Below are 14,029 nucleotides of genomic sequence, written 5' to 3' on the forward strand. Positions count from 1 at the left end.
GTGTCCCACAGAGCTGCATGCTGGTCACTGCTTTGCCATGACACAGGCATTTGTAGCTCTTCAAACAGTCATTAAAACCAGACTTCTCATCATTTACCTTATTCTCACATTGTTTGGACATACTTTATTTTGCAAGATGTGCGGCAGTGGAAAAGCTAGCTCAGCAGCAGTGGTGGCAAAATGAGAAATGTAGGATTTGATCTTGGACATATGAGTAGACTAAGAAGATTCCTGCCAGCGGTCATATCCTAATCACGTTAGAGGTTTTTTTTTTTTAACTCCGAATCTGCTGGCAGGCTGCAGACATGTGACAGTTGCAGGTAGCTCTTTCACTAATATGTTTTTTTAGGCTTCAAAACTGCTAGTGTTATGATAAAGAAAGGCCAGAAATGACACCTTCTTTTGTATCTATAAAACAACCTATCAAGGATTTCTTTTTACCAGTCCAGGCTGTGAAAAGCTGGTGTAGCCCACTTACCTGTACCCAAGGAGCTGTACTCTCACCTGTCCTCAGAACTGGTTATAGACATAAAACTCTTAAAAATTCCATTAAAATCAGAATTGCACATCTGAAATGTGTTAACTTCATATTTGGCAGCTAACTGTTGTACACTTTCAAGTAATTAGGATTATATCCTCTCATTAATAACTAAAAGTTCAGCAAGTCCATGCAGCGGCTTAATAAGCCATTCCTTGTGCCACTAAATCTGAATCCAAGCTCACCACTGTAACAGTGAACCACATTCAGACACCATATGCAAACCCATACAGTCGTGTTTCCCAGCCTAAACAATTAAATCCACACAGCAAAGCTGTGCAGTTTCTTCTCTACATAAAATTCAGGCAGCATTACAGCATTTTGGGAGGAGAAGGTTTTCTAGGCTGGGACCTAACACTTTCTTTTTAGCTAGTATTTAAATTTCAAAAGGTGTTTAAGAGAGCTGGTTGAATAAAGTATATTATTAAAACATTACACTTTGCTAAGGATGCTTGTTGGTTTTTTTGCAAGTCAGTCTGCGGCTCTTGAAAGTGGCTGGATGGAGATAGGAGGGTGTTCATGTTTCATGGAACAGGCACAGGACTGCACCAGTGGTGCATTTGGTTATTCCTCTGTGCACCAGGAGTGACTAGAGGACAAGGGACCCCATCTCTTTGGGGTGGCACGAATGCTAGGCTGTCCATGCTTGACCTCCTTGATAGAGCTGTACGCTGTTGTATTTGCAAGGGATCCCAGTAAAGGGATTGTGATTTGCAGAAATATATCTTCTAGGAACTCAGCTGAGATCTTTCTTGTTGCATTTGAAGGTCGTTCCTGTATTGCTCTCCACAAAATCCTTTCGGAATTGGGTTAATTAAATGCTAACTATCACTAAAATATGAGTATATGAGCTGCCATTGAATAATCATTTATTCTGTACCTCTGGAGAGCACAGCTGGCTCTGACTAGAGTTCCTTCTTCTTTTTCATGTTACCAGTGTTTCCATTGTTTCCTCGCTACTGGATTGTTTGTGTTTTTTCTTTGAGCTAACTTTGTGTTCCAGGTGAAAATGACATTAGAAGTAACAAATGTTTGTTTGTTGTTCTTTTTTTTTTCATCCCATACAGTGTGAAAGGAGCTGATGCTGGCAACGTGATCAGACTGTTTGTACCAGATATTGGGATGTTCATTGCTAGTCTGGCAATATGGCTCGTCTGCCGCAACATTGTTCAGAAGCCAATAACTGAGGATGCAGCGCAGTACAACATGCAATTTGAAAACGAGGAAATGGTATCAAATGCACGTTTCTATCAGCTTTTAGCTAATAGGGAGCTTTAGTGTTCCTGTGTGAGCTGTATCTTGAAATGGTTTCATGAGCAGTGAATGTGTTAAGAAGTGAACTTGGTTTCAGAAAACTAAACAGTTGATTTTAAAGTGGAAGAGCTTCTATTATTATTGTCCTGAGGGGGAAAAAAAAAGCAGAATATGAAAAGTGGTAGATACAGGACTAAATTTTACAAACAATTTCATGTTAACACATGATAGCCAATGACAAATTGTTTCTTAACCAGAGCTGCTGGTTAAATCTGACAAGATCGCTTTCTACATACATTGCTCAGTTTCTTAGCTAGCATCTATATTTCTGAATTTGGTAGCCAAGAATAACAGCAGCATCTGAGTAATTATCAGAAATGAGTATTAACGAGAAGCGAGACCATATATTATGTTCATGGAAGGAGGTATCTAAATCTGTGGTTACACAAACAGCTGAATAAGCTTGTTGACAGTTTTTGTGAATGGCTTTGTTGGAAGTGCTGGTGTCTTTGCTGTATATTTCACTAGTGGGAAGAAGAATGGCAGAGATACTGAATGCAGAAAATTCCACAGAAAGAGGAAAGCAATTTTCTAATATAAAAAGCCACAGTGGGAATTTAGCCCAGGGTGATGAGAAATTGCCACTATGAATCTCAACATGTTTCTTATCAGACTGTCTCACATGCCTTGGGTCTTGTTTTCTGTCATGTTTTACACATGGGGGGAATGTTCTTTACTTTCAAAACTATATTTTTAGGGGATACAGTTACAATTTGCTCATTTCAAATAGAAATTGCACGTAGGAGTGCTTTAAGTATTTGGGAGGATCAGCTGCCCACTTTCATGCCGCAATGGGGAGGGGGTGGAAATCTCCCTGCATGTTGCCATGTTGTCTGCATTGTAGTAATGCCAGAAGCTGCTTGAGTTTCTAGCACAAGAAAGATTAGTATAAGGACTGTGTTTTACACTCAGTTGCTTGTAACTCTCGTGGGCTTTTTGGCAGCTGAAGATTGCAGCTTTTAACTACACATCCTCTTTTTGGCCTCAGCCTGATCAGAATACGCAAGGTTTTGCTGTGTCTCCTGGAAGCCAATTTTATTGATTTTAAATCTGCTTTATTGTTGGAGCAGTGCAAAATAGGTTTATCAGCAGGCGAGGATCTGCAGATGTGTCTGTAACGGGAGAGATTTGAAGTATTAAGAAGTGTGTCTCGGGAACATGCTAATAAGCATGTTTTGTGTTCACTCTGTCTCTCTTAAAAGAGAGTTGTATTATACCAATGTGAACCCTGACGACTTCTTTGAAGCCATTTGTCTCCTGGATAGAAAATATGTTTCTGCATAAAAGAAGAGTAATCTGATGGCAGAAGCTCAGAAGAAAAATAGAAGGACATGCTCCGATTCCTCTGAATCTAAATGATGATGTTTAAATATTCACTTTTTGTTTCATTCAGAGATAGGCCCAGAGTCTGGGTAGGAGAAGGGAGCACAGTTTCCTGGAGGGCACGGGTGCTGGCTTCTAGAGAAGGTTAAATAGTAGCTTGTCTGGAATGCAAAGAAAAACTGAGCTAACAAACACTGACTGCATAGAACAGAGCGCAGCTTTAAATTGGTTTGGTCATAGACTGGCTACTGCAAGGCAATCCACAGTGCAATGAAACGTGCCAGAATATTCCACAAAAAAAGAGTGTGGGGGAGAAGAAAGAGAGAATTTTGACTGCGAAGAAATATATATATTGGCAAATGGAAACCTGCATAAATATGTTTTACCTCTTCGCATCAAAACCCAGCAAATATTGTTAATGTTTTGTAAACTCTATGTATTATAGATTGTTTGGTGGACACAGCAACTGCGTTTAGATACAGTGACACCAAAAATTCTATCACAGAGATTTTTTTTAAAGGGATAATAGTTCCTATCATGCGAGGTGATCCCCCCTTCTGTAAGGGGTTTTGATATCTTCATAACTGAAATGATGGATTTACATTAGAATAACCTGCTTGTTTTTTAAAGATGGAGTGAAGTAGAGAGTGGAAAATTAAATATCTATTAAACACATTACTCCAAACTTCAGCTATCTCTTTTTAAGTGTCTGCATATAACATCCTGGAATCATTTCTGCTAGTTAGGAGGAGGCTGCAGAAGCAGCTAAATCTGCTAGGAATATGTACTTGGCAGGGCTGGCTGTAAGGAACCTAATGCATATGCAGAGCATGCAAGTGAGTGTCTGAGTTTGGGAGAATATTTGCATGGTCTAAAGTGAGTCCAAACTCTGTGGGCCTTATGTGATAATTTTCAATTCTTCTTTTCTTTGAGAAAGGGAAAACTAAGTAAGCAATCAGTTCTTTGACTTGCTGACTGATGGCTGTGTGTCGGTCCAGCCTTATACTGATGCTGTAACTCCACTGAACTAGAAAACACAAAATGAGCTGCAGCAGTAATTACCATGCAAACAAACACTTCAGGAGAAACACTGAGCTTGGTGACATGCCTCCAAGGGGTACAGTGCTACGTGTATTAGACCAGCCCTGTAGCAGATTCCGGAGTTGAAGAGTCTTTGCTGGGAGTCCCTGCTACTAGTCGTCAGAGATTCATGGTATGAGATTTTGTTAAGAAAGCGTCAGCTGATCTGAATGGGGCCAGCAGGGCCAGGAGATAGGTGGCCTTTCAGATTGCTAGACGCTTAACCACAGATGGCTCCGTAAAGTCTGCATTCTGACAGGCAGGCAAAAGCAGCGAATTTGTCTTGCAGTTTTACGTTTTTGCATGAAATTGTTTGCACAGAACAATTCTCAAGTATCTCTGCCTTGGGAGAGCATGAAATACTATGGAAATAGGCTAACTTAAAAAAAAAAATGGTAGCATAGCTACTCCCCCCCAAATTTACATGTAAAAAAACATGTCAGGTAATTGTTGCAGTATTTCTAAAACTGACCTTTCAAAGCTCCATGTCAACCCATCAGATCTCAGTTGTTATCTGGGCATGCTGAAAAATGTCCGAGTTGAGTAGCAGTCAGTGGTACTCTATCACATGCTGTATTCTGTCATGGCAGTAGCCTCTAGAAACCAGCTGTAGAGCGATATGGATCGAACTGTTCATGGACTAAGCTAAAACTCAAAATGAGGAAAGGTATCAGAACTCAAATTAAGTTCAGGAAGCTTTCGTTAAAAAGTGAATGTCCTCCTTCATTACACTGCATCCAATTTTAAGGGAAAGAGATCTCCATCAGGAAAAGTGTATTTGAAAGAACAGAACTGGGGGGAGGAGAGTGGAAGGCGGTGAGAGACTCTCAATTATTTGTAAGTAACGCTATCCCAGGAATAAGCAAAAAGTGTGGTTTTAATTAACAGTGAGTCATGAAGTAGGAAGGTCTGCCAGATACCAGGCTGCAGTCCAACTCATTACTACCCCTAAATGGTTGCACACTTGGAGCAAATGTGTCTGCAGGACTTTTTTATTAGGGTTCAGAAAATTTAAAGCAGGTGAATTGAGCTGGAGACAGGCCCAGATTGCAAATGCTGAAAAACACAATGCCAGTCACAAGGTGTAAAAGGTGGAAGAAAATAAGAGAGACAGTTAACTCCCAGCTGCAGCTGAAAGTATGTCATTTTTGATTTGGTGCAGATGGTGGTTTTATATGCCAAAATGCAGATGCAGTATATCCAGTCTGATAGGTATTAGAAAGGAAGTAGCTTTGTCTTGAGACTGCAGGTGAATTGCCTAATATTGTAAGTGACAGGAAAAAAAAATCCTTGTGAGATTGCATAACTTACACTTTATAAGAGGTGTTGATCTTAATTGGAATATACAGTTGTAGTCTTCAATGCAACTTCCTCCCACGGCACTTGTCGCCTTGCGTATTCAAGCTTGTTTCTCATCCACGCTCTTTTAGAAAATGATCTGCTGAGTGTGTACTTTGTTCCATAATCTTCAGAGCCTCCACCCCTCCTCTTTTCTGCAGAAGGCAGAGATTTGCTTGGGATCTCAAAAAAAAAAGAAAAAAAAAGAGGAAATTGTTTTAAGATAAACTAAAGTTTGGGGAAAATGTGAAGAAGGCTTGGCTTGGAGTCAAGAAATTGGACTGGATTCAGGAGGGCTGAGTTGGTTCTCACTTCGGCCACAAACTTGTTTTGTGTCCTCAAGCCTATTACTTCATCTGTCTCAGCTTCTGTGTCCTTGGCAAATAGGAACAGTAATGATGCTTGGTCTCCTAACTTTGTCTGTCTAAACCATAAACTGAGAGGTCAGGGCAGTTTCTTCCTATGCCTGCATTGACCACTTAGTACACTGAGAGCTGTCGTTTGATCCAAGTATGACCACAATATGAACAACACAGAATAGCTTGGCTCTGAGACCTACACAAGTCCCGTGCCTTGTCCGAGGGCTTCCAAGTCCAGAGGTTGCCATCCTGGATAGGGCTGGAGGCCCATTTAGGCCAGTAACTGAAAGGAGCTGGTACCTGGGGGATAACCACAATAAGCCAGGAGGGGATAACCCATTTTCCCCCATCCCCAACTTTACAGTTTATCCTGATCTCTCTTAGTGAGAGGCAGGTTTTAATCCTGAAACATGTGATTTCATATCCCTTCCAAAAATGTTGCTGTTAATTATAGCTACTCTGGATAATCTTATTAAACATATAATTATCCAGTCCCTTTTAAAACCTTGTTAATTTCTTGGCTTCGGTGGCATCATGAAGCAAGGACTTCCACAATTTAATAAGTGCTCTCTGATTTTATTTTTAATTTAACACCCTTTAATTTTATGGAAGGCCCCTTGTTCTACATGTTGTAAAACAAGGCAAGATGGTCTAAGGGAAATCTAATGCATTTCTATCTTGCATATTTGTCTTATTAAAGGTTAGCGATCCTTATTCTTTTTTTCATTTCTTTGGTCATTTTCATTACCTTTTTATGAACCAGCTATAGTTCTGCAATATCCTCAAGAGCTACAGTGAATATCAATGCCCCAGCATTTCAGACAAGGTTTTATTGATTTAAATGAAGGTATTATGCCATTATTTGTTAGATTCAGAGCTTGTTGGGTTGGATGAATCCACTACTATCACTTAGCTTGATATCCTTTTTACTATGGAGAGTTAGTTCAAACTAGAGGACAGCCCTGATAAATATTTGATGTCCTATTGCTTGTGGTTGCTAACACCTTGCTAATTCTCTTGCCTGCAGCTGCAGAGATCTTCTTTGAGCTATCTACATTGATGCCCATGACCCTGTCAAGATGGGCATCTCATTTTGTTTAGAGCCTGGAATGGATATCTTCATTTAATTTTATTCTACCGGTATCGAACATTGAGATAGCTTGACTAGTTCTCAGCAGTGTGGAAATCTCTAGCCCTGACTTCCCTACATATCTTCTTCCCAGCTATGAGTTTTGCTTCTTCACTATTTGCTTCTCTTCACAGGTAGCGAACAAGCATATTAACTGTCATGGAAAGTGCTACAGGTGATAAAGAGGGAAAGAACCCTTTTTAGGGAGGAAAAGAACTTCCTGGTTTCTTTGAGCTTCTTGATGATGCCACTTTTTTCCTTATTTCCTCTTTTCTTTTCTTTTCATTGGAATCTCCATTTAGCAGAGCATTGGCTTACCTTTTCTAATGGGTCATGAATATTTCTTTGGTTTTGACCTCTAAAGAACTGGTCAAAACCAACCAGTTTTAGTGGGCTTGGTATAAGTAGGCTTCAATACTTCATTTCTACGGTCTAAAAGGAGTAGATGAAGTTCTCTTCTGACTTTGCTTGCAATGTTTGTAGTAGTGAAGTTTGCCAGACCTTTCCCAGCTGCCTTCCTCTGTAACAATTCTAATTTATCTTATCTGAACAGGGGTCAAAAGTTTACAAGTTACATTAGCTTCTTAGCTGGATGCACATGTGTTTGGATAAGTCTTAACATAAATACATAAGTATAATACAACAGTACATCAGCTGCATGATGTTACATAGTGCAGTACATTATTACGAAATGCTGTTAGCATGTTCTGCCTGAAACTTTAGCAGGCACCTATCCTGATTTGGTTAGAAACATGTCAAATGTAAGATGATTTTTTTTTGTGGCAGTTCTTCACCAGGCCTACTGGTTTGTTCTTCTAACAGTCCTAAATTCAAAATTTTGATACAGTGTTGTTAACCAGCAGAGCAAAATACTGGAATATTTTTTTCTTTGAGCAGCCTAAGTGATGAATAACACAGCACAAGAAGTCTCTTAGGTCACTGAATTCAGTCTCCTGCTGTTGCAAGCAACTGTATCATTCGATTTCCTTTGGAAGGTGGGAAGCACCATCTTGAAAACAGGACAACTTGTTTTCATCCCATTGCTTCTGATAGAACTGTGTTCTGTAATTTTGCCCTTCCTCTAATTTCCATTGTACAGGTATTCATAACTGCTTCATATCCCTTTTAGCTCTTGTGATCTTTTGCTTGAATATACTGTTTCCTATTCCAGCATTAATTTCTCTGGTATTTTGAGAGAAAAAACATATTTCTTCCAAGTTTGTTTTGCAAGACAAAAGAAGTCATGCAACTTTGGCTCTTCTTGTAAATTAGATTTTCCATTCTCCCATTCATCCCAGTAATCTGTGGCTCTACAGTGTGGTACTGTAGAAGTACCTAAGCTACTCCTGCATGAGCTGAGGCAGTAGTGCCAAATAACCACAGCAGTCCAGTTGGGCTATTTATCCTGCTTCTCAGGAAGATGGATAATGGTATAATGTGTGCATTTCTCTGTCCAGGAATTACTCCATATGGGCGCTATGCCACTCCACGTATCTGCACTAGCTCATTTAGAGTTTGTAGTGAATTGTGCCTTGTAGTCATAATCCCAAGTCTTCCTATTTCCTTTTCAGAAAAAAAACATATTTAATGATCTCAGGCCAAACCACCAAACTCTGCCTGTGAGTTCCCCTCTTTTTCTCATTTGTCTTATATGCCTGACAGCATTTTGAAGTCAAAATGCGAAACTGTATTTCCATATTTGCCAAGAGAGTCCTGTGCTGAAATCACTTGATGTTTGCCCAGGTGCAGTACCTTGGGAAGTGAAATAATCTTTGGCCCTTTGCAGTACAATATGTGTTGTATACAGGATTTAATGAGTTGCCTTCCTGTTATCCTGCTTAGAACTGTGCCTGTGTATTTTATTCTTTTTTTCATTTTCTCTGGATCTCGGAATGCTTCTGTCCCTATGTGCTTCCAGTAATAATACCCAGGTCATTTTTTGTAATGAATGACTCTTCCCCTAGGAGATTTTACTATGGAAATGAATGTCATTCATTACTATCAAGCACTGCAAAAGCACTGAAAGCTATTTTTGATAGGACATCCCTCTAAAATTTATGTTATAGCATGTAGGCATTTAACTCAAGCTTTAGCACACTTTATATCTATTAATGATAAAATTCTTCTTTAAAATCTATAATCTTTCTGGCTTAAAGTTAATTTAAAATTTTTATTTTCAGTGTTTCAGATGTGTACTATATATTTTAGGATACTGTTTAATTTCCAGAATGCCTCTGTCTTATTAGTTTTGCACTTACCAATATTTATTCATTCTTTTCTATGCCTACCACTGCAAGCTTGTTGTAAATGTCTCACATTTGATTTGTTCAGCTACTTTAGCAGGGTTTTCCCCTGAAGCTACTCAGTGAAGTGCTGCATAGACTGCTGACTTCCGAAAGCTGTTTTCCTTTCCTACCTGGGCTAGCAGTCAGCAGCCCTCCCTTGTTGTGCGCTCCCCGTGCGTGTGTGGAATAGTCTTCCCCTTTGGCTCTTGGTAGTCTTATGTGAGCTGTCTTTGAACAGCACATATATCTCATGCAAGCTGACCCTAAAGAAGACAGTTACCTTGATAATAGGCAGCCCTATTCCTCTAGAGCTCAGATCCATGTCTTTCTCTGGTTGAATGACATGTGGGAATTGTTGTTGTGGAAATTCAAGGAATTTGTATCTGTTCTTTGGTTGAAAATGCCAGCAGACTCCACTCTTGATGTGCTGAGACTTTTGTCAGAACTGTGGAGTTCTTCACTTGTTTTCAGAATTAGAAATTCATCAAATGATCACCTTCATGTGGTTTAGTATTGACTGCAGATAAAAACTACTGTCATTTATATGCCATAAAGGCATGCCTTTCCTTTGATGCTGAAATGTGTAGCACTGAAATTTGTCTTCCCATTTTATCCCCACAGCTGGGTCTATCTGGAGAATATTATGGTATTTTGATTATTTTTTCTATATGCATTTTAAGATATATGCTGCTCCTAATGGTAGGCATGTAGTGAATTCCTCTTAGTCCTATAACCATCTCATTTCTAAAAATAAATGTTAACTGGCCTTTTTTTGGGGGGAAAAAAGGCTTATTCTGAGCAAGCTTAAAAATAAGAATTCCATCATGTTATGATATAATCTGTGAACAATTGAATGCACCAGATTAGGCACTATGGAGGAAACTGAACTAAAACAATGTGATTGCAGAGAGAGGATCTATTTCTATAGTTCAGCTGTGTCTAAGGTCATTGAATCAAATAGCTTGTCTCAGATGATTCCTGCCTAACAGTTCAATATAAGCATTACGTTTAAAAAAACAAAAAAGGAAATCCAGAAATTTGATCATAGTAACTGGCTTGAATGGTCTTGTAAAAAATGTCTAATAAATCCTTTCAGTGTGATGGTATCATACGTATGGAGTAATAATATAATCTCTATTTCAATGGTAGAGAAATAGTTACAGGAAGTGATTTCATAGTTCTCTGCCAAAGAGAGAATCACAGTTGTACCGTAAAGCGTCAGCATGGGGCCACGAGTGTGAGCTTCAGGGCATGCAAACTGCAGGACAGGATGAAGACAGCCAAGCCAGCTTTAAATAATGTAGCCTGGATACCAGGAGAAGTCTAGGCTGAGCTCTAGGATGCTACAACTAGAGGTATTGCAGTGCATCTCACTTAAAATTATCTGAAGGAGGTCAGACTATGCAGTCTGCATTGTGGCTTGCCCACTGTCATCTGAGAAAGTGTGCACACCTATCTCTTCTGCAAGCCAAACCAGCCACCTTCAAGCTAATCTAATTCTTGAATACACTTCTCTTGTATCACCAGCAATAAGAAACATGGTTCGCTGCGATCACACAGCTGTGCAGCCCTGCTGAAAGCACTATGTGCTGTGTGGGGAACTGACAGCTGATTTGAGGAGGCTACTATGGATGGGGCCAGAGCAGGAGTAGACTCAAAGAAGTGGCTTATTACTGGAGCGAGTTCTGCAGACCTAGGGGGAATTCAGAGCAACAAGCATGTGTTTGAGTCAGGGAACTCCTTCGCTGCTCCTCGGTAGGTTGTATCAGGCTCTCCTTCACCGCGCCACTTTGCAGAGTGTAACCACACGTCAGGCAGGTCGCCTGGGAGCAAGGCAGTGTCAGCACCAAGCTGTAGTGCTTTGCCATTTCTGCTGTCTTAGATATTGCTGCCACACAATCTAATATGTTGCATTGCTGCCACCTGCAATCTAGACACTTTGAAAACATGAGTGTCATCTAAACAGCAAATTTGATAATGTGGCTCATCATTGCATCTCTTTATAACTTTTTAAATGCCCACATAGGACAAAGATAATTTGATAAACAGAGCTGAAAAAGCAGGATCAGTTTAACCTTGTTAAAAATCATTGAAGCAAAAAGTTTTTTTAAAAAAAGTCTGCTAAGTTCACAAAACCATATCTCTGTTTGTTTCCTGGTTCTGGCTGGGAGGAAATGTCAAAATACTGCAAAAGAGGCTATTTGTACAGCATTTATGAGCCAACTAGAAGGAGGAAGCACCTGAACTCTCATGGGAACTTATTCTGTGAGCTTAGCAGTACAGACTTGAGAGGTCCTGATAATTAATGCAATGCACTGGCAGGCATTGGAGTTGGGTCTATTCTGAGAGACCTGTGTGTCCTTGGTTGTAACAATGCTGGTCAGTAAAATCTTATTGCTCTCATTGTTTGAATTTTTGAAGAGTTGCATTCTCCTGAAGGATTGCTGAAAAACCTAAACTGCATTTAGTCTGTTTATAAAAAGGCCTGGGGCCCTACTCGAGAGAGCAAAGGTCTGGAAACACACGTTTATGACTTCACAAATGCGCTGTACTGCTTGAATGGAGAAGTTTATTTGATTTAATCAGCATCCACAGGGATCCTGTAATTGCATAATAAGTAATTTATTATGGAAGTAAGAGTATTTTTCTAACTCTAGCCTATATAGCAGGAGTTTGTAGTTTTAGACTAATCCGTGTAGTAAAAAGAGCTTTGCAAAACAGTCTGACTGCAGTAATGGTGTTCTGTGATGAGCATGTGCTTGCACGGCAATTTAATCAGCAGAAGGTGTTAAAACAACAGGCACTTTATCACCATGTTGGATGTAAAAACTTCACTGTTTGCCTGCCTTCAGCAATTTGGAGTCTTCAATGTACAAAACTAGAAAGCTGCAGATAGTGCAGTTGATTGGTGATGAATCTGAGAGTGGAGAGATCTGGAGTTTGTCACTTTGATACTCACTGGAGGATGGTCTTTCAGCTGCAGAGCTTCATCTGGGATATGGAATTGCAAATGGATCTATTCGTATAAAAAACGTCAAACCTATAGTTGCTTAGTTCTCATAGTCTTTTTGCTGAAGTAATTATTGACTAGAGAGTGAACAATACCATTGGGAGGTAGAAAGAATAAGGCTAAGAATAAGCTGTCATCCTTGAAAGCACTTAGAGATGAGGAAGAGAGCTGTAGAAGCTAACCCATCTCTTCCAGGGAGCCTGCTAGTGGAAAGCCCTTGTCACTGAAACGAGAGAGTCTCTGCACAACCATATCATTCATAATTCAGGTGATACTAAAAAGTTGTAAAAACAGTATGCATCTGTTCCGGAAAAATTTCCGGGACTGCAGATTATGGTCGTTGTTGATCAGAAGGCTTTCCTGTTTGCTAGCTTCTCTTTAACTGAGGAGAGCAGTTCAGAATCCCCAACCAGAAACAGAGAGAGCTTTGTAGTTTTAGAAGGAAAAGGTGGGGAATCAGTTCCATATTTCCTGAGGTTCAGATGCTGTGGTTTTCTTTACAACAGCTGATGAACTCAGTAATATCAGAAGTAGGTTGCTCTGCATTTCCTGTTAAGTGTTTGTGAGGTCATAACATTTTTTTTACAACTTGGATTTCATATTTTGGTATCTACATAAAAGTGGAAATAATTTTATATAAGGAAAAGTTAACTCCTTTTGTAACTCCATTAACTTACAGTATTTTAGCTATGCTTAACATGTGTAAGCCTAGATTCATAGAAATTTTGGATCATCTTCTCAGCAGTATTGTGGTCCGGTGAAACACTTTTCCTAGTGCTTCTCCCCGGCCATATTGTCACACAGATGTCAGTACCAGATTACTAATACTGAACTGTTAAGAAAAAGTGTAACCTAAAGATCTTTAAGATCAGTGAAGGAAGATTGATTAGCCTTGTCCGGTTAAAAAATAATGATGTTAGTTATGATCGCGGGAAAATCCAAAGACCGATTTTGATGAGAGCAAGGTGTGACACCAGGGGTTTGGCACCTGAGATGAGGGAGTAAGGTGGGGGGGAAGGGAGAGAAAGAGATTAAAGTCCCATCTTTCACTGGGCTGTTCTTAAATGTTTTTTTTGTTTCTGTCTCCTCTTTTTTTCATTTGTTCTGCAAAGTTTTTGTGCATCTTCCGCTAATTTATACCGAACAGTACAGTTTTAGTTTTGTTGTGTTTTCCCTAAAGATGATTTTCTAATTCCGTATGGATAACATCTTTGCATTTGCTTTTGTGACTCTTCAGATTTATATTTCCTGTTGCTGCATATGCATAGTTAAATGCTATCTCAGCAATTTATACAGAAGTCCTGTTCACCCTAGGCTATGAGGAATGTGTGTATCCTGTCTTCCTGTTTAATGTAAATTCATGATAGTCATACAGGTATGTGGTCTGACAGTCTCCGCTATAATATCTTACTTATTTTGAAACTATTCCTTTCAGCTTTTTTGTAAGTAATTCTACATTTTAATGCATATTGTCTTCAGAAAATTGAAAGCAGTAGCTGAAGAAACAAGAGTCTCCTTTGCACTGGCCCACAGACCACATTAGGGTACCGTGTCATATAGCACCCTGATTCTCTTTGGGTTTGGCGTATGAATACTGTTGAAGGTTTCTCTGTTAACTGTTCACATTAAATTAAAAGTGCAGATCACTAGAAC

The 14,029-nt window shown here is 39.5% G+C and overlaps 1 protein-coding gene across 3 annotated transcripts in view; it reads left to right on the forward strand.

The window, feature by feature from the left end:
- Nucleotides 1-14,029, forward strand: part of PIEZO2 (piezo type mechanosensitive ion channel component 2) — a 320,150-nt gene that overhangs the window by 175,014 nt on the left and 131,107 nt on the right. For all 3 annotated transcript variants that reach the window (XM_064507195.1, XM_064507196.1, XM_064507197.1), the window contains exon 5: nt 1,606-1,768. In XM_064507195.1, the coding sequence (XP_064363265.1) occupies nt 1,606-1,768 (163 nt within the window). The remainder of the gene's footprint in view (nt 1-1,605; nt 1,769-14,029) is intronic.

Source organism: Dromaius novaehollandiae, chromosome 2 (assembly GCF_036370855.1).
Source record: "Dromaius novaehollandiae isolate bDroNov1 chromosome 2, bDroNov1.hap1, whole genome shotgun sequence".
NCBI lineage: Eukaryota > Metazoa > Chordata > Aves > Casuariiformes > Dromaiidae > Dromaius > Dromaius novaehollandiae.